Source organism: Halichoerus grypus, chromosome 1, assembly GCF_964656455.1.
Source record: "Halichoerus grypus chromosome 1, mHalGry1.hap1.1, whole genome shotgun sequence".
In the NCBI taxonomy this organism is placed as follows: Eukaryota; Metazoa; Chordata; class Mammalia; order Carnivora; family Phocidae; genus Halichoerus; species Halichoerus grypus.
The window spans coordinates 203,646,581-203,671,411 of record NC_135712.1 but is presented as its reverse complement, the minus strand read 5'-3'; the positions used below and the strand labels follow the sequence as shown (position 1 = coordinate 203,671,411).

Here is a 24,831-nt window from a genome sequence, read left to right as displayed (position 1 = left end):
TTAGGACCTGAACCCCAATGTCTCCCACTCAGCTTAGCCTGGGGGTGGGGTTTGGTGATTTCCTCCCGCTAGGTTCTGAAGAAAGGGAATGGCTGCAGGTGCCAGTTGGGGGGGGGGGGGCGGGTTCCAAGCAGAACGAGTTTTCCTCAAGCGGCAGGGCAACCCAGAAAATGAACCCCTGGCTTGTGGGAGAGTGAGCTCCCCTTAGCTTAAGGTACAAAAGCACAGCGGGGATGTGAATGCTGAAGCCACGGCTTCCAGCCGTGTGGCCCCAGGTGAGTGTGATATGCGGTCTCGGAGCCTCAGTTCCCCACCTGTCAACGGGAGACATTAACAGCTCGGGGTGAGGGGAAAGTGCCACCGAAGTAAGAGGGGGTATTTGGGAGCCGCACCCCATCCCCACCCCCACCCCCAGCAGCCACCCACGTGGCCGGTCTTGGCCTATCTGACCCAGTCCCGGGCGGAAAGGGTGCGGGTCGTGCCCGCCCCCAACTCCAGGGGCGGGGTTTCGCGGACCCGGGAGCCCAATAAATCCACAGCCGGTCGCCGGGAGCCACCCCTTTAAGGCCTACGGAGACGTCCAGTCAAGGTCCGAGCGCCGAGCACAGCTCCCAGGGAGAGGGACCGACGGCTGGGCGGCCGACGCACCGCTGCAAGGAGCCAGCCTTACCGAGCGGGAGGCGAGGTGCACCGACGGACAGACGGCAGAGGCAGACGCGTAGACGAAGAGGAGGGACAGGGAGGCAGACGACCGCAGCGAGGATCCACAGATTCCTTGCCCAGGGAGCCCCGGCCCGAGTCCCTTCCGCTCCCTCCCTCCAGGGGCCGAAGGAGACAGGTGTGCGGTCTCGCTGCAGAGGCCAAGCATCCTCCCATCTCCACGCAGCCCTGCCTCCTCGGTCGCTGCCAGTTTCCCTTACCGGGGGTGGGGGGGTGGGGGTGGCACGCGGGGTGGCTGGAAGGGCCGAGGACGCGCTTGGCCCCCGCACCTGCACCTCATGGCGGTCGTCGAGGCAGGAGCGCGGGCCACGTTCGGAGCCTGGGATTACGCGGTCTTCGCCCTCATGCTGCTGGTGTCCACAGGCATCGGGCTGTGGGGCGGGCTGGCGCGGGGCGGGCAGCGCAGCGCCGAGGACTTCTTCACCGGGGGCCGGCGCCTGGCCGCCCTGCCCGTCGGCCTCTCGCTGGCCGCCAGCTTCATGTCGGCGGTCCAGGTGCTGGGCGTGCCCGCCGAGGCCTACCGCTACGGCTTCAAGTTCCTCTGGATGTGCCTGGGACAGTTGCTCAGCTGCCTGCTCACCGCCCAGCTCTTCATGCCCGTCTTCTACCGCCTGGGCCTCACCAGCACCTACCAGGTACCGGGCAGAGGCCCGGAGGCAGGACCTGCCTGGCTGAGAACGCAGGGATGTGGCCGGGAGGTCCTGGGGCTTTGACGTGCTGTGCAGGGGGCCGCCGCCGGGCTCCTTGCGGCTTTAACGGGGTAGACGGGTGCGGAGGGTTCTGGGAAGTAGCCCCAGGCAGCGGGGTGAGGGGCAGGAAGGAGGAAGAGGAGCCGCCGTCCTGGTTCTCCTCGGTGGAAGCCCGCGCAAGGCTGAGCCAGGTGTGCACCAAGTGTGGACAGGCACGAACCTGCCCCCCCACATGCTTGGGCGGGCGCACAGCCGAGCGATCGCCGGACAGGGGGCCAACGGTTCGAAACCCGGCTTCCCCGCTTACTCTGCTCGGGCCTCCCAAGTGTCTCACTGGGCTAATAAGAGGACTTCCCTCCAGGGCAGGGGGTAAAGTGATTAAAATCATGACCGGTAGACAGTAGGCGACCAAGAACAGTTGGCCACAGGCTGTGTAGAGTCCGCTTGTTGACTCAGAGCGGCACCACCCCCCTGGGACCAATTAGCCACCAGTGGGGGCGGAAGAACGTGCACCTTTGACGGATCCGTCTTCCTGGGCACACTTGGTGTGCGGGGATGCGGGGATGGCGCGTGTGCACAGGTGTGTGCACACTGATCGGAACCTGTGCGCTTGGCGGGGGCCCCCCACGGGCAAGAGTGGAGAGAGAAGTTGGCCTCCGGAGGGAGGGCAGAAGCCACGAGGGCGGGCGAAGTACCCCAGAGGCCTCGATCTCCTGGGTAGGACCTGTCCAGGTGACCACGAGCCTCGGCTCCTCCTTGCAGTACCTGGAGCTGCGCTTCAGCCGCGGTGTGCGGCTCTGCGGGACCCTGCAGTACCTGGTAGCCACAGTGAGTGGCCTCGGCCCCGCCCTCGCCCTCAGGGTCCGGCTCAGATCCCGCCCGGGTCCGGGTCTCCGTCGGCCCCGCCCGCAGCCCGCCCCCTTCCGTCACGGCCCCGCCCTGTGGGTCCCACCCCCATCCTGTAAGGCCCTTCCCAGGCCCATCCTCAACCTTTCTGGCCCCGCCCCCTGCGGCCCGAAGACCCTCCCCCATACGCCCGGCCTGACCCCGCCCCCACCCTGCTCCGGATCCCCTGCTGGCCGGACACCACAAGCTCCGCCACCACCATTCTCTCCCTACCCCCTTCCCGTCCCCCGCGGGCCTCACCTGGTCCCGGCTCTCTGCCCGTAGGTGCTGTATACTGGCATCGTGATCTACGCCCCCGCGCTCATCCTGAATCAAGGTCTGACTCTGGGAGATCTCGGGAGGGTGAGCGGGAGGGAGCAAAGCCTTTGAGACTAGACCGAAGGAGAGGGGAGGGGCAGCCCCAGGAGAGACTTGGGGAGGGAAGAATCCCGAAGAGATGAGGAGCCTAGACACTAGGGGCCAAGTTTGCACCCTGCCTGGAGGCCTAATGGTGGAGGGGTTTCCTTGTGCAGTGACTGGGTTGGACATCTGGGCCTCGCTGCTGTCCACTGGGGCCATCTGTACCTTCTACACGACTGTGGTGAGTGACACCCCCACCCCACGTGGGGGCTCCATGCCCACTGGGTGGGGGAGACCCTGCAGCCATCATCCACTCCTTACTTGCCCTTTCTGCTGAGGAAACCTGCATCCCAGCTGGGCCTCTGTTTCCTCATCTTAATAACAAGTCATCTGAAAGACTTATTGCTGAGAGTCCAGGGATATGCTAGCTTCAGGACTGGCTGGACCCAGGGGCTACAACAGCGTCCTCTGGGCCCCTATCCCATCTCTTGGGGTCCCATCAGCTCAGAAAGTGAGTTCCTATTTCAGGATGGGCTGGCAAACGTCCCAGGAGGGTTCCGGTTGGCTGGCCCCAGTGTGCAGGATGAACCAGTCACAGAAGTTTGGGGGGCTGGGGAAGATGTTCTGGTTGGCTATTTCTGGAGCTGGGAGTCGATTGGCTTCCAGTGGATGGCCTTTGAGGGAGAAGGGGCTTCTCCAAAGGCAAATCAAGGGGCTCCCATGGGAAGGCAGCGGTATGGAGGCTGGAAGGGTAAAAGCAATAACTAAGAACAATCGTCATAGTAGTAATGATAATGCTGGCAGCCATCACTCATTCACTCACTGAACTTGTATGTGGTAGGTGCTATTGCAAAGATTTTCCTCATACGAACTAATTAAATCCTCACAACAACACCATTTTCCGGATGAGGAAACCGGCAGAGAGAGGCATCAGTCCCAGCCACTGCTGAAAGCCAAACTGGGTTGGCCTCAGACAGATCCCTATCTGACCCCTTGCCTCCCCGTCTGTCACATCTTGCAGGGCGGCATGAAGGCTGTGGTCTGGACTGATGTGTTCCAGGTCGTGGTGATGCTAACTGGCTTCTGGGTTGTCCTGGCCCGCGGGATCATGCTGGTGGGTGGGCCCAGGCACATGTTTGAGATTGCCCAGAACCACTCCCGGATGAACCTGATGGAGTGAGTAAAACCGTAGAGAGGGTCCTGCAAAGAGGTGGAGCTGACATCCCTCTGCCCTGGGAGAAGCCAACCAATGCTCCTGCTCCAGGAAGCCCTCCCTGCTTCCCTTCCCAGACTCCCCACACACCAAACATGTGCCTCCCCTCTCTAGACTGCCCTAGCCCCCATCCCTCCATCTGTCCCACCATGTCCCCCAGACCAGACTGGAGACTGACGACTCTCTGAGGTCCCAGCTGGGCACAGACACTTTTTTTTTTTTTTGGTCTTTTTAAAATTTTTGACAATTTTTTTTTTTTTTTATTATAATGTGTCTTGGTGAAGTCTTCTTTGGATTCAATCTTACAGGGGACTTTAAGCTTCATGTCCCAAGATTTCCATATATTTCCCAATTTGGGGAATTGTTCAGCCATTGTTTCTTTATTTTTTTTTAAGATTTTATTTATTTATTTGACAGAGAGAGAGAGACAGAGACAGCGAGAGAGGGAACACAAGCAGGGGGAGAGGGAGAGGGAGAAGCAGGCTTCCTGCAGAGCAGGGAGCCCGATGTGGGGCTCGATCCCAGGACCCTGGGATCATGACCTGAGCTGAAGGCAGACGCTTAACGACTGAGCCACCCAGGCTCCCCAGAAAGGTTTTTAAATGCATACATGGACGACTCAGTAAATAAATAAATTTTCAATCTGGCAAACTCCTACTCACACTTCAAAACCCACCCCAAAAGTCCCCTCAAGGCCCATAAGGTTCAGAATGGCCATCTGGGCCCCTGGGGAGGGCAAAGTCAATGTGGCATTCCCATATGGCTGTCTTGTCCCACCCTTATCCAGCTTTGACCTGGACCCGCGGAGCCGCTACACATTCTGGACTTTTCTGGTGGGTGGCACATTGGTCTGGCTCTCAATGTATGGCGTGAACCAAGCACAGGTGCAGCGCTATGTGGCCTGTCGCACAGAGAAGCAGGCCAAGCTGTGAGTGTTTAGGAGGGGCAGGGTGGGGGCCTCTGGGACCAGCTGCCCCCCTCCCCAGCCTGAGGCTGCCCCTCCCCCTAGGGCCTTGCTCATCAACCAGCTGGGCCTGTTCCTGATCGTGCTCAGCGCTGCTGGCTGTGGCATCATCATGTTCACGATCTATGTAGACTGTGACCCTCTCCTTGCAGGGCGTATCTCTGCCCCGGACCAGGTAAGTCTGGCCCAGGCTCCTAGGCCACTCCTGCCCTCCCCACCCCCATTCTGAACTTCTGCATGGATGAATCTCTGGGAGCAAGGATGGAACAGCATTCCTAGAAGAGAGAACAGCCTGCTCAGAGGTCCAGGGACAGGCAAGAGCTTGGCACAGAGGAGGATCTGGAAGGAGCAGGGAAGACAGGGCTGGGAGGCAATGGGGAGCCTTAGGGGAAGTGGGCGAGCAGGGGAGGGGCACATTCAGATTTAGAGTCAGAAACTCCCTGAGGGATATTTTTTTTTAAGATTTTATTTATTTGAGAGAGAGAGAGCATGAGAGGGGGGAGGGTCAGAGGGAGAAGCCGACTTGAGCCCGATAAGGGACTCGATCCTGGGACCCCAGGATCATGACCTGAGCCGAAGGCAGTCGCTCAACCAACTGAGCCACCCAGGGGCCTTCCCTGAGGGATATTAAGGAGGAGATGGGACCATGGTTCAGCATGAAATGATAGTGTTGATAATAATAATCACCAGCTTTCATGACCTAAGCACCTACTCTGTGCCTCATGCTGTTCCCTTCACAAGCAGTTAGTCTCCCATAAAACCCTTCAACATGATGAGGCCAAGGCTGTCATGGCCCCTATTTTACAGATGAGGAAACTGGGGCTGGAGTGGGTGGGAAGCAACTGCCTGAGGTCAAAGGTGAGCAGGGGCAGCACCAGGGCCAACCATGCCTGGTTCAGAGTCAGTTCAGAATCAGCAGAAGATGGAAGGCTGTCCCGTCTGCTGTCCTCCGCTGGGGTCAGCTCCTGGACTGCCTGACTGCAACCTCAGCCAAGGACTGCACCTATTAACTTTACTGTCCTCATCAGTAAAGCAGAGATGACGTGGGACTCTGCCTCACTGGGATCCCAGGGCACGCAGTCAATCAACAAACACACACATAGTGCCCGCTGTGAGCCCGGTCTGCACTGGGCCCTGGGGACATGCAGTGTGAGGACAGACAGAATCCCTCGTCCTCGGGGTGCTGCTGTCCTGGATGCCAACCCCAGACTCTGCCCCACCCCACCCCACCCCCACCAGTACATGCCCTTGCTGGTGCTGGACATCTTCGAGGACCTGCCTGGAGTCCCTGGGCTCTTTCTGGCCTGTGCCTACAGTGGGACCCTCAGGTGAGCAGCCCTCCTTGCTCACCCAGCTGCCCCTCTGTGGGATAGAACGTTCTGGGCATGTCCATCATTACAGTTCCTGCTTGGTCCCCAGTGGGCAGCTCAGGTGGGCTCCAGCAGAAGGCACGCCCTGGGGACAAGGACCCCAGCTGTGGGGTTTTCACCTTCTTATCACCTGGCAGGGCCATACCCGACTCCCCTCTCCCTTCTTTCTTTCCTGCCTTCTGCCCCCAAACAAATGTTTATTGAGCACCTACTACGTACTGAGCACCTACTATGTGCATATGTGGGAGGCACTGCCGTTCTAAATCCCAGGGCACAGCTGTGACCGAGTGGTCCCCCACTCCTGCCCTCAGGGGCCTCACATTCTAGTGTTTTCAAATACTCCGTGACTTCTGGCACATCCCTGCTCCTGTTGTGACCAGGGTCCCAAGCAGTTCTCAGCACCCTATGATTGCTGTGTAATGAGAACTTGTGTCATTCGTGTCCTTGGTCAGGGGTGTCCTTGCTCCCGTGGGGGTGTCTCAGGTCTGGGGGCGTGGATGGTGGGGTGGTGGACTTCTCCTCCACGCTTGGGGAATTCTGTCACCCATGCCTCTGCCCTTGGGCTGGGTGGGGTCCTGGCAAGTCAGATGGTATGAGCAGCTGGGGCCTCCCGCAGCAGGTGGACCCCGGGGGTGTGTGTGTGTGGCCAGGCCCTTGAGGAGGCCTGTTGACCACCCTCCCCACCCCACTCTCAGCACCGCCTCCACCAGCATTAATGCCATGGCTGCAGTCACCGTGGAGGACCTCATCAAACCCCGGCTGCCCAGCCTCGCACCCCAGAGACTCGTAATGGTCTCCAAGGGGCTCTGTGAGTTGGAGGAACTCGGGTTGGGGGGGGACAGGGGGCATCTCCCCGCTGACCATGCCACCCCCCATCTGCAACAGCACTCATCTATGGCTCAGCCTGTCTCATCGTGGCAGCTCTGTCCTCGCTGCTGGGGGGAGGCGTCCTCCAGGTGAGCCCCCCCGCCCTGACCCAGCCCCATCTCCACAAGAAGCATGGCATCGTCTGCATTGAACTGAAACCCAGAGAGCGTCCTACTTTTCGTGGCAGAACTGGGTTTTGTCCGATGCCACCAGCCTGATACTTTGTGCAGCCACCTGCCTGGTGGCAATGGGAGGTGGGAGGTGGGGGGGGCGGGGGGCTTGGAGGCAAGGAGGGCCTCGCCCTGGCTCGGAGGTGGGACCAGAATTTGTCAGGAGAGAGAATCCGCGTCTTTGCCTCCAACACGGGGGAGAGAGACAGGGACAGGGAGTCCCGTCCCCTTTAGGGAAACAAGCACGGAGTCTCAAGGTCCACAGTGGAATTACTCAGGTCTTGCTTTCCCAGAGAGCAAACTGAAGCCAGGAGAGGTGGGATGGCTCTGCCCTCAGCTCCCTCTCCCCACCCCTTCTCACAGGGCTCCTTCACCGTCATGGGAGTCATCAGCGGCCCCCTCCTTGGAGCCTTCATCCTGGGAATGTTTCTTCCCGCCTGCAACACGCTGGTGAGTGGGGGCGGCTAGGGGTTGGGAGGGCGCATGGCCTCTCTCCCCTGACCTGGGCTCTGCCCCCAGGGCGTCCTCTCTGGGCTGGCCACCGGCTTGGCGCTCTCGCTGTGGGTGGCCGTGGGCGCCACTCTATACCCGCCCAGCACCCAGTCCTTGGGAGTCCTGCCATCATCGGCTGCCGGCTGTGTCGTGCCCTCAGCCAACGCCTCTGGCCTCCTGGGCCAGCTCCTGGCCACCAACACCTCCAGCAGGAACCCCAGGTGAGCGGGCTGCTCAGAAGGGTGGGTGTGGCCTGAGAGGGTGTGGTGGGGGAGGGGAGCTCTGAAACTGAGTCTTGAATGAAAAGGAGGAATGTGCTTGGGAAGAGGTGAAGGAAGGGCATTCCCGGTGGAGAGAAGGGAAAGTGCAAAGGGCCTGAGGTCGGATTTAGTTTAGTGAGGATGGGGTGTATTTAGTGGGCCGAGAAGGATAGATGAGGTCCAGCCAGAAGAATTTGGTCTGATTCTTTATTATTATTACTCTTGAGATATAATTTGCAGACCATAAAATGAACCATTTAAATGAACCAGTGGTTTTTAGTGGATTCACAAGGTTATACAACCATCACCATTAACTCAAGAACATTTTCATCACCTCACAAGGAGGCCCCATATCTCCATGAGCAGTCACTCCCCATCTCCCCCTCCCTCCAGCCCCTGGCAACCACTAATCCGCTTTCTGTTGCTATGGATTTGCCTTTCTGGACATTTATTATAAATGGAATTATACAATATATGGCCTGTTTTGTCTGGCTTCTTTCACTCAACATGATGTTTTCAAGGTTTTTGTTTTGTTTTGGTTTTGGTGTTTTCAAGGTTTATCCACATTGTAGCACATATGAGGGCTTGATTCCTTTTTATGGCTGAATAATATTCCCTGTATGGATGGACCACATTTTGTTTATCCATTCATCCCTTGGACATCTGGGTTGTTTCCACTTTTTGGCTACTGTGAACAGTGCTGCTATGATCATTTGTGTACAAGTTTTGGTGTGGACATATGGTTTCATTTCTCTTGGTTTGTACCTAGGAATGGAACTACTGGATCATATAGAAGTTCTTTTTAAATTATTTTTAAACACTTTTAAAATATTTTATTTATTTATTTGAGAGAGAGAGCATGAGTGAGAGAGCACGAGTGGGGGTGGAAGAGCAGAGGAAGAGGGAGAAGCAGACTTCCTGAGGAGCAGGGGGCCCGATGTGGGGCTTGATCCCAGGACCTGGAGATCATGATCTGAGCCGAAGGCAGACGCTTAACCATCTGAGCCACCCAGACACCCCTATATCTTTTTTTTCCCCGAGAAATGCCTATGCAAACCCTTTGCCCATTTTTTAATTGGTTCATTTGCTTTTTTATTGTTGAGTTATAATTTATATATTCTTTAAATCTTTATGTATTCTGGACACTGGATCCTTAGACAGATGTATGATTTGCAAATATTTTCTTCCACTCTGGGTTGTCTTTTCATATCTCTTGATAGTGTCCTTTGATGCACAAAAGATTTCAATTTTGATGAAGTCTAATTTATCTATGTTTTCTTGGGTTGCTTGTGCTTTTGGTGTCAGATCTAAGAAACTATTACCAAATCCAAGATCATAAAGATGCACACCTATGTTTTCTTCTAAGAGTTTAATTTGGGTAGATTCTGAGAGTAATAGGGAGCCGTGGAGAGTGGTGAGCAGTGACAGGAAGTAATCTTTTTTTTTTTTAATTTATTTATTTGAGAGAGAGAATGAGAGAGAGAGAGAGAGCACATGAGAGGGGGGAGGGTCAGAGGGAGAAGCAGACTTCCTGCCGAGCAGGGAGCCCGATGCGGGACTCGATCCAGGGACTCCAGGATCATGACCTGAGCCGAAGGCAGTTGCTTAACCAACTGAGCCACCCAGGCGCCCGACAGGAAGTAATCTGAGTTACATTTCAGTAATGCTCCCTCTGGCTGTGTGTAGAGAACACCTGTGGGTGGAAGTGGGTTAGCTGGAGAGAAAGAGAAGTGGCTACTGCGCACATCTGAGTGAGCAATAATGGAAGACTGGGCTAGGCCGTGGCAGTGGAGATGGGAGGAAATGAACAGATTGGGAGTGGCTTTTGGACTCATGCACACCTCTCCTACCCCTAGCCCTGAAATGGACCTTGATCGACCCGCCTTAGCTGACAGCTTCTATGCCATTTCCTATCTTTACTATGGAGCCCTGGGCACGCTGAGCACTGTTCTATGTGGAGCCCTCGTCAGCTGCTTGACAGGTAAGCAGGATGTATGGCCTTCTCAGAGATCACCTTGTGAATCCCTCTGCCTCCAGGACCCACTGGGCAGGAAGAAGAGGAAGGACATTCCCGTCAGCCAAATGGCCACCACGTGCTGGACGACGCATCAGCACCCTTTATGCTGTGTCGCCTTCGGGACAAACTCTGCACTTTGCAGGGCTGGTCCCGTTTTGCGAAGGCAGAAGAAACTGAGCCCCCCCCCCCTGCCCCAACCTGCCTTTCTAGTCTCCCCCGCCTCCAAAACCAAGTCCTTGCTAGAGGATATGGGGTGGAGCCGCGAGGCGCTGTCCATTGTGCTGAAATATCTTCTCAGCAGGGCCTCAGCCACTCCGTGTCCCTCCGGGAATTCTGAATGCCACTGAGAAGTGGAAAGAGATCAAGAGAAATCAATAGTGATCACAGTACCTGTTCTTGCTTCCTGTGTCTCAGACTTTACATTCACCAGGGCTTTCTTGAGTCCTTCTCTGTGCCAGACACTATTCTAGATGCTGGGGAAATAATGAACCACCCACTGATGTATTACATCCCCTCACTGTGTAGATGAGAAAACTGAAGCCCAGAGAAGGGCAGAGGCTTGCCAGGGTACCCAGTGGGTCATTATCGAATCTGGGATTGGAACCCATCAGAGCTCTCCCTTCCCCCTCCCTCTCCAGTTCCCGTCACCTCTTCACTAAATATCTCCCTTTCCCACAGGCCCCACCAAGCGCAGTGCCTTGAGTCCTGGGCTGCTGTGGTGGGATCTTGCACGGCAGACAGCATCGGTGGCCCCCAAGGAAGAAGTGGCTACCTTGGATGACAGCTTGGGGAAGGTCAGTCACAGGGCTGGCTCCCAGAGCCGGGGGAGGTACAGTGAAGTGACTTTGGGTCCCCTGGGCATGGCCATAAGTCAGGGGAGGGAATTGGTGAGTCACCATCTTTCTCAGCGTCTCCCAGAGAAAAGGCTTGGGTGAGAGTTGACGTGTCTTCAACACTTTTTATTACACCCTTTAACAAAGACTGAGAATTTCACACTATTCATTTCCTTCGATTACATCCAGTCTGTGGCAGGTGAAACGGTTTACCTTTAAGGTATTGATTTAAAATCTCTTCTATAAATAAAAGTACTTAATTCAGAAGTGAGTCAACTTCGAGAAAATCTTACATGAGAAACATGACCGGGGGTAGGCCAACTTCACCCAAAGTCGTGTGGTTGCTATGTGAATGCCCTGAATTTGGAAAATGCTGTCCCTGATCCAAACCTGCCTCTGCTTTGAAATCCCTGTTTCATTTTCTCATTTCTTACTCTGGGCTGGGGTTCTTGTCCACTGTCTAGGAGGAGCAGATGAAAGCTAAACTGAGAAATAAGTAAGATCTCAGCAGGTAATAAGGACAATAAAACAGGGTACTGTGATGAGGGTGGCCTCTTGGAAGAGGTAAGAGATAGAGCCCCTAAGGAGGAGGAGCCAGCCCTAGGAAGATCTGGGGGAAGGGCATTCTTGATGGAGGGTACAGCAGGAGCAAAGGCTGAGGCCAGAAGCTCGAGAAGGGGAGGTATGGAGAGGGAAGGGATTTGGCTGAAGTGTTTCTAAAGCTCCTTTCAGCTGCTATGGGGACATATTTATTTTCTTGAAGGGGAGCAGGCAGAAAGAGTGAGAGGGAGGCAGGCATCCTTGCAAGCATTGATGACTTGGACTATAGGTGACGTGGGCACTGGGGGAGAGAGAGAAGCGGGTGGAGGTTTTGGAGGCAGAAGGGACAGGACTGGCTGATGCACTGACCAAGGGGACAGTTGTGCAACCCTGCCCAGGTTCTGTCCTTCTAGGCCCTTAGTGATCCCATCTGGAGGATGAGCTGACACAGAGCAGAATGGATCTCTGACAGTGTCTTTCTTCTCTTTTCATTCCAGGGTGCTGACGAACTGCCCCCTGGAACCAAGAGGCCTCCTGACTTCCTGCCCACTGACGAGGACCATCTGCTCTTCCTGGGGCAGAAGGAGGTGAATGGAGCTGGCTCCTGGACCCCCAGCAGTGCACATGACCTTCGGGAGACAGACCTCTGAGCCAGCAGGGGACTGACCACCTGGGATGGAACCTCAGGGTGGGCCATCCCAGGCCACAGAACAGCCTCGGGCTCCAATTGGCTGGACTGTGTCCTATGCAAATGAGTTTGGGATCCCTGCCCTATGGAAAGAGGTGAAGCCCTGCCTTTGGGAGGTCATTTTATCCAGCCCCCTTCCAGCCAGCCCCTAGTCTTAGATGCTGCACCCTTGCCTGCTCCCCCAAAATGAAGCCAGATTTCTCTCTACGTACAATAGAAAGATGTTGGAGTCCCCTCTGGACAACATGGGAAAACTCCAGGCCCAACATTAAGGTCTGAGAAAGTCTCCAGTGCTTCTCTGGAACATGTCTGAATATTAGCAAGGATTTGGGAGGTCCTCAGGCACAACCCCCTGCACCCCATTTTGCAGATGGGGAAACTGAGGCCTGGAAAGGGGCAACAACTTGACCAAGGTCACAGAGCACACCAGAGATTCATTGAGAGTTGGGAAACCAGCTCTTCCACCTTCACCGCCTCCCTGTTTTCCTCCCTTTGGAGGGTCAGACATCACATGGCCCCTGACCTTTGGAGCAAGAAGGGAGGATAAAGGAGAAATAACATTTTCGATCTTCCTCTAATGCCTGGACACTATGTATCTCATCCTTTAAGGAGCATGAACCCACTTCACAGAGGAATAAACTAAGGCTCAGTGAGGTGGCCTGAGGTTACAGCAAGTCGGGTCTGGGCAGGGACAGACCTGGGAGCTGCATGATGCTGAAGGTCTATTGCCAACATGTCACTGGTGGACAGGGTCAGATAGGTTGGGCAAACCCATGTCCTGGGGACACGCTTGACTTTGGATGGAGATTTAATCCACGCACATTCAATAAACGGACTTTGACGCTTGATGTTCTGTGCTCTCCTCAGTCAGATATGAGTGTGAATCTCAGTGTCCTTGCCCCAAGACTGAGCGAATAAACCTGGGTGTTTAAGCATCAGAGTGAGGTGATAATTGCCATCTCGGGGTGAATTATGCTGCCCTCCCTGACACATAGCTTCTCTCCCCCTCCTGATTTGCTCTTGAAGCATTCCCTCCCCACTGCCCTTTCTGCCTGGACCCTGCCAGCCTCCACACTGTCCCTGCACCAGTCCCTTGGGGTCTCTGGGACCTTGAGAGCTGGCTGCACTCACATCTGCTCACATACCTGCTATGGCTCCTGTGGTCCCCAAGGGAGCATCCCCTACTCAGTTCAATAGGGTCCTCCCAAAATTCAAGACCCAAAACCTCCGAATGTGACCTTACTTGAAGAGTCTTGGCAGGTATACTGAGATTAAGATAAGGTCATACTGGATTAGGGTGGGCCCTCAACCCAATGACTGTGTCCTTATAAGAAAAGAAAACACACAGACACATAGGGAGACAGCCATGTGGACACCAAGACAGAGATTGACACATCTACATGGCAAGGGACACCAAGGATTGCTGGAGCCACCAGAAGCCAGGAGAGAGGCAAGAGGGGGTTCTCTTTTAGAGCCTTCGGAAGGAGTACAGCCTGCCAACACCTTGATTTTGGACTTCTGGCCTCCAGAGCTGGGAGAGAATAAATATCTATTATTTTAAGCTATGGCAGCTCAGGACGTTAATACACACCTCAGGATCTGACCTCTCTCCACCCCTCAGAGACCTGGCTCTCTGTACAGGCTGTTTTCTGGAGACCTTTAGATTTGGACTTAAAAGGGACCCTTGCAAATTTTCCACCACTGACCGAGTAGCATGGGAAGCAGACTTTCCACTGGTTAGTGGTGCTCACTCAGAGCAGAACCTAACTTGGAGGTGAGAAGAGGCATGAGGGGCTAAGGCAGAGCAAGCTGGTTTGTCTGATATTTTAGAGATCCAACCATGTTGTTCCATTATCAATAGTTCATTCTTTCCATTGCTGAAGAGTATCCCACTGTATGGATGAATCACAGTTTGTTCAACCATTCACTATGTCAGCCTTGAAAATAAAGCAGCTAGTTATTTTACTAGCAAAGTGGGTTTATTCGGGAATGGCAGAGGAATTGCAATTTGGGACATGCAAGCTACGGCAAAACCAAAGCCAAGTCTAGAGAACAAAAGAGAGGAACATTACTTTATAGAGAAAAAGAAGGAAGTTGGGTGCTTGGGCGGCTCAGCTGGTTGAGCGTCTGCCTTCAGCTCAGGTCATGATCTCAGGGGTCCTGGGATCCAGCCCCACAAGGGGCTCCCTGCTCAGCAGGGATTCTGCTTCTCCCTCTCCCTCTGCTGCTCCCCCTGTTTGTGCTCTTTCTGTCCTTCTCTCTCTCTCAAATAAATAAAATCTAAAAAAAAAAAAAAAAAAGGAAGTTGGGAGGGGTGACTTTGAGGGTTTGGGGAAAGTGAGGGTTCAGGATGGTGGTGGTTTCTCATTGGCTGAGTTGTGGCAGTTTCTCACTGGCTGGGCTGAAGGAGAAAACCTTCTTTCTTCCTGCTGGGCTAGTACGGTAGGCTTCCTGTTGGAAAATACTGGGTCTGCTTCTTCTGGTTGGAGGTCTGCAATTGTCGAGTTGTCGAGGCATCAGAACGCCCCCTGCTGGCCTGCCAACTATAAATGCTGCTTCCTATATTCAGTTTCACATCCAGGTAATGAACACTTTGGTTGTTTCCATTTTGAGCTATTACAAATAAAATTGCTGTGAACATTCACGTACACATCTTTGTGTGGACATATGCTTTCATTTCCCTTGGTTAAATACCTAGGAGTGAAATGGCTAGAGTCTATGGTAAGCGTGTGTTTATTTAAGAAACTGCCAAACCGTTTTCCAAAGTGTTTGTCCCATTTCACATTGTTGCCAACAACGTATAAGAGTTTCAGTTGTTGGGGCGCCTGAGTGGCTCAGTCGGTTAAGTGTCTGCCTTCGGCTTAGGTCATGATATCGGGGTCCTGGGATCAAGCCCCATGTTGGGTTCCCTGCTCAGCGGGGGGTCAGCTTCTCCCTCTCCTTCTGTCCCTCGCCCTGCTCGTGCGCACACACTCTCTCTTTTAAATAAATAAATAAAATCTTTAAAAAAAAGAGAGTTCCAGTTGTTCCACATACTTGCCAGAACTTAGTTAAGTTCATCCGTTTAATTTTGGTCACTTTAGTGGGTGTGTGATGGTATACAACCATGATCTTTTTTTTTTTTTATGATCTTATTTATTTATTTGTCAGAGACAGAGAGAGCAAGCACAAGCAGGGGGGGAGCTGCAGGCAGAGGGAGGAGCAGGCTCCCCACTGAGCAAGGAATGGAGCCTGAAACGGGAACTCCATCCCAGGACCATGGGGGACCCAAGCTGAAGGCAGACGCTTAACCAACTAAGCTACCCAGGCACCCCATCCTGGTCTTGATTTATATTTTTCTGATGATTAATGATGTTGAGCATCTTTTCATGTGCTTGTTGCCCAACCATGTATTTTTGGCCAAGTGTCTATTCAAACCTTTTGCCCATTTTTTTTTTTTTTAAGATTTTATTTATTTGACAGAGACATGGCAAGAGAGGGAACACAAGCAAGGGGAGAAGCAGGCTTCCTGATGAGCAGGGAGCCCGATGCGGGGCTTGATCCCAGGACCCTGGGACCATGACCTGAGCCAAAGGCAGACGCTTAATGACTGAGCCACCCAGGCGCCCGACCCTTTGCCCATTTTTAAACTGAGTTGTTTATTCTCTTATTATTGTAAGAATTCTTTTTTAAATTTTTTAAAAGATTTATTTATTTATTTATTTATTTATTTATTTATTTTAAAGAGAACCTGTGCCTGCATGTGAGTGGGGAGGGGCAGAGGAAGAGGGAGAGGGAGAGAAGCAGGCTCCCTGCTGAGTGGTGAGCCTGACGCAGGGCTCGATTCCCAGGACTCTGAGATCGTGACCTGAGCTGAAATCAAGAGTTGGTTGCTTAACTGACTGAGCCACCCAGGCGCCCCTAAGAATTCTTTTTGTATTCTGGATACAAGTTCTTTGCTAGCTATATGCATTGCCAGTATTTTCTCCCTGCTTGTGTCTTGCTCTAAGTTACTAAAGATAGCCTTTGGAAGAGCGTAATTCATAGTTTTTTGTTTGTTTGTTTGTTTGTTTAAAGATTTTATTTTATTTATTTATTTGAGAGAGAGTGAGCACAAGAAGGGGTACGGTCAGAGGGAGAAGCAGACTCCCTGCTGAGCAGGGAGCCCAATGCGGGACTCCATCCCGGGACCCGGGATCATGACCTGAGGCGAAGGTATTCGCTTCACCAACTGAGCCACACAGGCGCCCCCGTGGTTTTGATTTATCAAAATTATCCACTTTTTTCTTTTAATTTTTTGTGGTAAAATATACACAACACAAAAATTACCATTTTAACCATTTTTAAGTGTACAGTTCAGTGGCAGTAAGTAAATGCACATTGTTGGGCAACCATCACTACCATCCATCTCCAGAACTTTTTAATAATCTGTAAGTCTATACCCATTAAACACCAACCCCCCATTTCTCTCTCCCCCTAATCTCTGGTAATCACCTTTCTACTTTTTTTTGTCCATGAGTTTAACTATTCTTTTTTTTTTTAAGATTTTATTTATTTATTTGAGAGAGAGAGAGTGAGAGAGAGAGAGAGCACAAGCTGGGGGTGGGGGGGAGGGGCAGAGGGAGAAGCAGGCTTCCCACTGAGCTGGGAGCCTGACACAGGGCTCGATCCCAGGACTCTGGGATCATGACACGAGCCAAAGACAGATGTTCAACTGACTGAGCCACCCAGGTGCTCCCTTTTATTCTTTTAAGATTTTATTTATTTATTTGAGAGAGAGAGAGAGCACACAAGCAGGGGGAGGGGCAGAGGGAGAGGAAGAGGGACAAGCGGACTTCCCTGCTCAGTGCAGACCCTGATGTGGGGCTTGATTCCAGGACTCCGATTTCATGACGTGAGCTCAAGTCAAACACTTAACCAACTGAGCCATGCAGGTGCCCTTCTTTTTTTTTTTAAGATTTTATTTACTTTGAGAGAGAGTAGCAGGTAGGGCAGAGGAAGAGGGAGAGACTCCCCATTGAGTGAGGAGCCCAACTTGGGGCTCAATCTCACCACCCTGAGATCATGACCTGAGCTGAAATCAAGAGTCAGACACTTAACTGACTGAGCCACCCAGGCGCCCCTGAGTTCTACTATTCTAAGGACCTCATGTAATTGGAATCATGCTGTCTTTGTCCATTTGTGTCTGGCTTATATTCATTTTGCATAATCTTTCAAGGTTCATCCATGTTGTAGCATGTGTCAAAATTTCTTTCCTTTTCAAGGCTGAATAATATTCCCTTGTGTGGATATACCACATTCCATTTATCCATTCATCCATCAATCAACATTTATATTTGTATTGTTTCCACCTTTTGGCTATTGTGAATAACACTGCTGTGAACATTGATGTAAAATATCTATTCAGTATTTGCTTTCAATTCTTTTAGATATATAGCCAGAAGTGGCATTGGTGGATTATACAGTCATTCTATGTTTCATTTTTTTAGGAACCCTCATAATGTTTTCCAAGGCAGCTGCACATTGTACATTTCCACCAGCAATGCACAAAGATTCCAATTTCTTCACATCCTTGCCAACACTTGTTATTTTGTAACAATGGGTGTGAAATGGTGTTTCACTGTGGTTTTGATTTACATTTCCCTAATGATTAGTGATGTTGAGCATCTTTTCCTATTTTTATTGGCCACTTGTATTTCCTTTGAAGAAATGTCTATTTAACCCTTTTGCCCATTTTAAAAATTGGATGGTTTCTTTTGCTGCTGTTGTTGAATTATAGGAGTTTTTACATATATTCTGCAAAAAAATTAAAAAGGGGGAGGTTGCCTGGCTGGCTCAGTCAGAGAGTGTGCAACTCTTGATCTCAGGGTTGTGAGTTCTGGCCCCACATTGGGTGTAGAGATTACTGAAAAATAAAATCTTATTTTATCTATTATTTATTATATTTATTTATTATATATTTATTTATATATATTTATAAATTATATATAATAAATATATTTGTTGTATATATAATTATTATTAATTACTTAATTAAAACTGGGGCGCGTGCGTGGCTCAGTCCGTTAAGTATCTGACTCTTTTTTTTTTTTTTTTTTAAGATTTTATTTATTTGACAGAGAGAGACACAGCGAGAGAGGGAACACAAGCAGGGGGAGTGGGAGAGGGAGAAGCAGGCTTCCCGCAGAGCAGGGAGCCCGATGTGGGGCTCGATCCCAGGACCCTGGGATCATGACCTGAGCCGAAGGCAGACGCTTAACGACTGAGCCACCCAGGCGCCCAAGTATCTGACTCTTGATTTTGGCTCAGGTCATAAGTTGTGAGATCGAGCCCAGTGCTGGACTCTGCACTGAGCGTGGAGCCTGCTTAAGATTCTCTCTCTTCCTCTCCCTCTGCCCCTCCCCCCAGAGAGCACATGGGCTCTCTCTGTCCTCTCTCTCTCCCTCTCAAAAAATTAAAAAATAAATAAAATAGGGGTGCCTGGGTGGCTCAGATGGTTAGGCATCTGCCTTCGGCTCAGGTCATGATCCCTGGGTCCTGGGATCGAGTACCGCATCAGGCTCCTGGCTCAGCAGGGAGTCTGCTTCTGCCTCTCCCTCTCCCTCTGCCTCTCCCCCTACTCATGCTCCCTCTCTCTGTATCTCTGTGTCTCAAATGAATAATAATTTTAAAAAAATCTTTAAAAAAATAAATAAATTTTAAAATAAATGAATAGGGGGACGCCTGGGTGGCTCAGTTGGTTAAGCGGCTGCCTTCGGCCCGGGTCATGATCCCAGGGTGCTGGGATCGAGTCCCACATCGGGCTCCTTGCTCAGCAGGGAGCCTGCTTCTCCCTCTCTCTCCCTCTGCTTGTGTTCTCTCTGTCAAATAAATAAAATCTTAAAAAAAAATGAATAAATAAAATAAATAAATAGGGGCACCTGGGTGGCTCAGTCGGTTAAGCTGCTGCCTTCAGCTAGGGTCGTGGTCCCAGAGTCCTGGGCTTGAGCCCTGCATCGTGCCTCCTGCTCAGTAGGGACCCTGTTTCTCCCTCCCCTTCTCTCTCTGCTGCTCCCCCTGCTTGTGCTGTGTGTGTGTCAAATAAATAAATAAAATCTTTAAAATAAATAAATAAATAAATAAATAAATAAATACATAAAATTCTGGATATTAATCCCTTAGCAGTTATGTGATTTGCAAATATTTCCTCCTGTTCTGGGAGTTGTCTTTTCACTTTTGATAGTGTCCTTGGATGCACAATAGTTTTTATTTTTCATGAAGTCCAATTTATTTTTTCTTTTGTTGTCTGTCCTTTTGGTGTCATATCTAAGAAAGCATTGCTAAGTCCAATGTTTTAAAGACTTTTCTTAATGTTTTATTCCAAGGGTTTTATAGGTTTAGCTCTTACGTTCAGGTCTTTGTTCCATATTGAGTTAATTTTTTATACAGTGTAAGGCAAGAGTCAAACTTCATTCTTCGGCTTGTGGATATCCAGTTTTCCCAGCACCATTTATTGAAAATACTCCCTCCTCCCTCCCCCATTAAATGGTCTTAGCATCCTTGTCAAAATAATTTGACCATAGGGGCACCTGGGTGGCTCACTCGGTTAAGCATCTGACTCTTGATCTCGGCTCAGGTCTTAATCTCAGGGTTGTGAGTTCAAGCCCTGCATTGGACTCCACGCTCAGCATGGAGCCTACTTAAAAATTAATAATAATAATTTGACCATATATACAAGTATTTCTTTCTGGGTTCTTCATTCTATTCCATTGGTCTACATGTCTATTTGGGTTCTGGATCCAATTCCAGTGTATAGAAGGGGGTTTTCCTCATACCACCAAGCAATTCTCAGAACACCAGGTGGCTGTCACAATTCAACCCAATTCTGACATTTATCGAAGACAGCATCAGATTCCATAGGTTAAGGGCTCAGTCCCACAAGGCTGCCCCCACCCCTTTCAGATGACAGTTGCAAGTCCAGGTTGTCATCCGGGCTTCTTACTGATCAACTATAGATTGGATGTTCAATGGTACCTTCCAACTCAGGCTACCAATCTTTTTTTTTTTTTTTTCAGGTTACCAATCTTATGTCCAGGTTGTTACCTCTACTTTTTTTACTTTTTAATGATTTTATTGGGGCGCCTGGGTGGCTCAGTTGGTTAAGCGACTGCCTTCGGCTCAGGTCATGATCCTGGAGTCCCTGGATCGAGTTCCGCATCTGGCTCCCTGCTCAGCGGGGAGTCTGCTTCTCCCTCTGACCCTAACCCCTCTCATGTGCTCTCTCTCATTCTCTGTCTCTCAAATAAGTAAAAAAAATCTTTCTTAAAAAAAGATTTTATTTATTTATTTGACAGAGAGAGACACAGCGAGAGAGGGAACACAAGCAGGGGGAGTGGAGAAGCAGGGAGCCTGCTTCTCCCCTGCCTGCCGTTCCCCCTGCTTGTGCTTGCTCTCTGTCTCTCTCGCTCTCTTGCTCTCTCTGTGTCAAATAAATAAATAAAATCTTTAAAAAAAAGATTTTATTGGGCACCTGGGTGGCTCAGATGGTTGAGCGTCTGCCTTCGGCTCAGGTCATGATCTCAGGGTCCTGGGATTGAGTCCCGCATCGGGCTCCCTGCTCCTTGGGAGCCTGCTTCTCCCTCTGCCTCTCTCTCTCTGTCTCTAATGAATAAATAAATAAAATCTTAAAAAAAAAAGATTTTATTTATTTATTTGAGAGAGAGAGCGAGAGAGTGAGAGCACGAGCAGGGTGGAGGGACAGAGGGAGAGGGAGAAGAAGACTCCCTGCTGAGCAGGGAGCCTGACGCGGGGCTCCATCCCAGGACCCCAGGATCACGACTTGAGCCAAAGGTAAATGCTTAACTGACTGAGCCACCCAGGTGCCCCTTGTGGAGGGTTTTTATGGAGGTTTTTATGGAGGCTTCGTCACATAGGCAAGGTTGATTAAATCATTGGCTATTGGCGATTTATTCAACCTCCAGTCCCTCTCCCCTCCCCAGAAATCAAGAGGTGGGGCTCAAAGTTCCAACCTTCTATTGATTCCCCTGGCAACCAGTCCCATCCTTAAGTATTTTTCAAAAGTCACCCCACTAACATAAAACCCATTGCAGTGGAAAAGGGCTTGTTATGAATAACAAGACACCCATTTCACTTCTATGGCTCTGAAGCATTTTAATGAACTGAGGACAGGAGACGAACTGTTATAACAAAATATGTTCCCATCACTCTTATACTCTGGAAATACATATTTCATTAGTGTGGTATATTTGTTACAGTTGATGAGTGAGTATTGGTACATTATTATTAATGGAAGTCCACAGTTTACTGTTTGTGTTGTATATTCTATGTGTTCTGACAAATATAGAATGTCATGTCTCCACCATTACAGTATCCTACAGAATAACTTTATTGCCCTAAGTTAGGAACTGTGAATGAAGACCATATATATATGAGAAATGTATTTTGGTCATCTGAATGACCAAATATGTATCTCTCTTATAAATCTCAATATCATGATGTCCATTACATTGTTTTGGCTATTTGGGGTCCCTTGAGATTCCATATGAAATTAATGATGGATTTTTCTATTTCTTAATAAAACACCATTGGAATTTGATAGGTATTGAATTGACTCTGTAGATCGCTTTGGGTAGTGTTGATACCTTAACAATCTTAAGACTCCCAGTGCATGAACATGGGATGTCTTTCTATTTGGCTTTTTAAATTCTTTCAGGAACATTTTGTAGTTTTTTAGTGTACAAGTTTTTCACCTCCTTGGCTAAGTGTTTCTAATATTTTATTCTTTTTTTATTTTATTTTTATTTTTTTAAAGGTTTTGTTTATTTGACAGAGAGAGAGAGAGCAAGCAAACATGACCAGGGGAGCAGCAGGCAGAGGGAGAAGCAAGCTCCCTGCTGAGCAGGGAGCCCGACGTGGGGCTCGATCCCAGGACCCTGGGATCATGACCTGAGCTGAAAGCAGACGTTTAACAACTGAGCCACCCAGGCACCCTTATTTTATTCTTTTAATATTATTGTAAATGAAATTGTTTTCCGAAATTTTTTTCATATTGTTCATTATTAGTGTATAAAAATGCGACTGAATTTGTGTATTGATTGGTATCTTACAAAATTCTACCTTGCAACTTTGTTGATTTGGTTTATTAGGTCTGACAGTTTCTTTTATGGAATCTTTAGGGCTTTCCTATAATATTATTCCGTTTGCCAACGAAATTATTTTATTTCTTCCTTTCCAATTTGGGTGCTTTTTATTTCTTTTTCATGTCTAATTGCTTTGGCTAGAAATGCCAAAGTGACATTTATAGAAGTGACAAAAGCAGACATCTTTGTTTTATTCCTGATCTTAGAAGAAAAGCTTTCAATCTTTCACCATTGAGTATAAGGCGAGCTGTGGGTTTTTCTTATGTTAAGGTAGTTTTCTTCTATTCCCAGTTTGTTGAATGTTTTTATCATGAAGGGGTGTTACTTTCTTTCAAATGCTTTTTTTTTTTTTTTGCATCATTTGAGATGATCCTGTTTTTTCCCTTCATTTTGGTAAAGTAGAAAATTACTTTGATAGTTTCATATGTCAAACCATCCTTGCATTCTAGGAATAAATGTCACTTGGTCATGGTGTTTAATCTTTTTAATGTGCCACTGACATCAGTTTGCTAGTATTTTGTTCAGGATTTTTGCATTATTGTTCATAAGGGATATTGGTCTGTAGTTTTCCTTTCTAATGTCTGTCTGGTTTTGGTATCAGGGTAGTGCAATTTTTTTTTCTTTTAAGGCTGAGACTTTTTGTGCCAATTAAAGAAATTTTTGCTTAACCTATAATCATTAAGACATTCTCCTTTATTTCTAGGAGCTATAATGTTTTAAGAGTTAAACTTTTTGGGGACACCTGGGTGGCTCAGTCGGCTGAGCATCTGCCTTCGGCTCAGGTCATGATCTCAGGGTCCTGGGATGAGTCCCGCTTTGGGTTCCTTGCTTGGCAGGGAAACTGCTTCTCCCTCTGCCTGCCGCTCTCCCTACTTGTGCTCTCTCTTTCTGACAAATACATAAATACAATCTTTAAAAAAAAAAAAAGAGTCAAACTTTTTGCATGAAACATTTTTTCCCCGAATCTCAAGTGAATTATCTTGGCACCTTTGTCAAAAATCAAGTGGTCAGTACATATGTGGGTTATTTCTTGACTCTCAATTTTGGCTCACTGGTCTATTTCTCTATCTCAGGGTTTCTTGTTCTTGGCATTATTGATACTTGAGTCTAAATCATCCTTTGTGGTGGGGACTGTCCTGCTGTAGCTACAACGTTGTAGGATATGTGGTAACATCCCTTGCCTTGACTTACCCGATGCCAGTAGCACTTCCCCTGAGTCGTCACAACCAAAAATATCTCCAGGCATTGCCCAATATCCCCTGGGGGCAAAACTGCCCCTGGGTGAGGACGATTGGTCTATGCCTATACCAGTACTACCTTGTCTTGATCCTCCCAGAGTCAGCAGAGATCAGGGACTCTGAGCCCTTGAATGATGTTGCCTGGTCCTGGCCCAAGGCAATGCATTGGTGTGTATGGGGGACTTTTTGGGGTTCAGAAAAGTGAAGGGCTAGGGGTTAAAAAAAAAAAGATAGTCCAAATGTCCATCTCAAGAGACTGGAATATGGGACATAGTGATTTCAGGGGACAGAAACCAGGCTGGTGATAAAAAGATCAGGGTGGGGCTTCACAGGACTCCAGGTGACAGGAAGAAAAAGCAAGTTGCCTAGTCATACCCTTAATCAGGTCTCACTCCGATTAAAAAAAAAAAAAAGTCAGTGTCAGAATTTCTCAGTCATGGCACTGTTGACATTTTGGGCTGAATAAGCCTCTATTATTGAGTGCTGTTCTGTGGATTGAAGAGTGTTGAGAAGTATTCCTGGCTTTCACCCACTAGATGCCAGTAGCATCCTCCCTCCCCCTAAGTTGTGATAACCAAAGATGTCTTCAGATATCACCAGTGTTCCCAGAGGAGCAAAATCATTCCCGGTTGAACACCACTATTCTATGCTCAAAAAAAGTCAAGATGGTATATGTAGGGTTTCCTTTTCCATAGTATATATTGAATTTTTATTCTATTTATTTATTTATTTATTTATTAAAGATTTTATTTTTTTATTTATTTGAGAGAAAAAGAGCACAAGTCGGGGGGAGGGACAGAGGGAGAAGTAGACTCCCTGATAAGCAGGGAGCCAGATGTGGGGCTTGGTCCCAGAGTCTCGAGATCATGACCTGAGCCGAAGGCAGACATTTAACTGACTGAGCCATTCAGATGCTCTTATATTTAATTTTAAAAGTCATTCACTTTTATAATCAAAATAGAAGAATATTTTAAAATAATTGACATTTATTGAGCCTGTATTATGTGCCAATTGGTTTACCCATATTAGACATGTTGGTGTTTATTGAACTGTGACTCAGTAGCACTGCGCACCTTTTTTAGTAATTATTTTATTGATTTATTTTTTAATTGACTTTGTATTTTAGAACAGTTTTAGAGTTACAAAAAGATTGAGCAGAATGTTTAGAAAGCTCCCATAGGGGCGCCTGGGTGGCTCAGTTGGTTGAGCGACTGCCTTCAGCTCAGGTCATGATCTCAGGGTCCTGGGATGGAGCCCTGCTTCGCGCTCCCTGCTTAGCAGGGAGTCTGCTTCTCCCTCTCCCTCTGCTGCTCCCCCTGCTTGTGCTCTTTCTCTAGTTCTCTCTCACTCTCAAATAAATAAATAAAATCTTTAAAAATAAAAAAGCTCCCACAGACTTTTCTCCCC

General features: G+C 49.4%; 1 protein-coding gene across 1 annotated transcript; it reads left to right on the top strand.

Annotated features, from left to right (window-relative positions):
- The first annotated feature begins 971 nt into the window (after window positions 1–971).
- SLC5A5 (solute carrier family 5 member 5) lies at window positions 972–12,905 on the top strand. The gene is made up of 15 exons (XM_036093962.2): window positions 972–1,355; window positions 2,172–2,237; window positions 2,580–2,631; window positions 2,828–2,895; window positions 3,676–3,830; window positions 4,655–4,795; window positions 4,877–5,006; window positions 6,071–6,159; window positions 6,897–7,009; window positions 7,087–7,157; window positions 7,602–7,688; window positions 7,758–7,951; window positions 9,847–9,971; window positions 10,686–10,801; window positions 11,878–12,905. Exons 1-15 carry the CDS (start codon window positions 999–1,001, stop codon window positions 12,028–12,030), a joined length of 1,917 nt encoding a protein of 638 aa, XP_035949855.1. The 5' UTR covers window positions 972–998; the 3' UTR covers window positions 12,031–12,905.
- The last annotated feature ends 11,926 nt before the right edge of the window (window positions 12,906–24,831 follow it).

Bases quoted from the DNA above. Each gene is read 5' to 3' on its own strand.
- SLC5A5 (XM_036093962.2), top strand. From the start codon at position 999: ATGGCGGTCGTCGAGGCAGGAGCGCGGGCCACGTTCGGAGCCTGGGAT. The intron at 2,238-2,579 runs GTGAGTGGCCTC...CTCTGCCCGTAG, and splicing joins TGCAGTACCTGGTAGCCACA to GTGCTGTATACTGGCATCGT. The intron at 7,952-9,846 runs GTGAGCGGGCTG...TCCTACCCCTAG, and splicing joins ACCTCCAGCAGGAACCCCAG to CCCTGAAATGGACCTTGATC.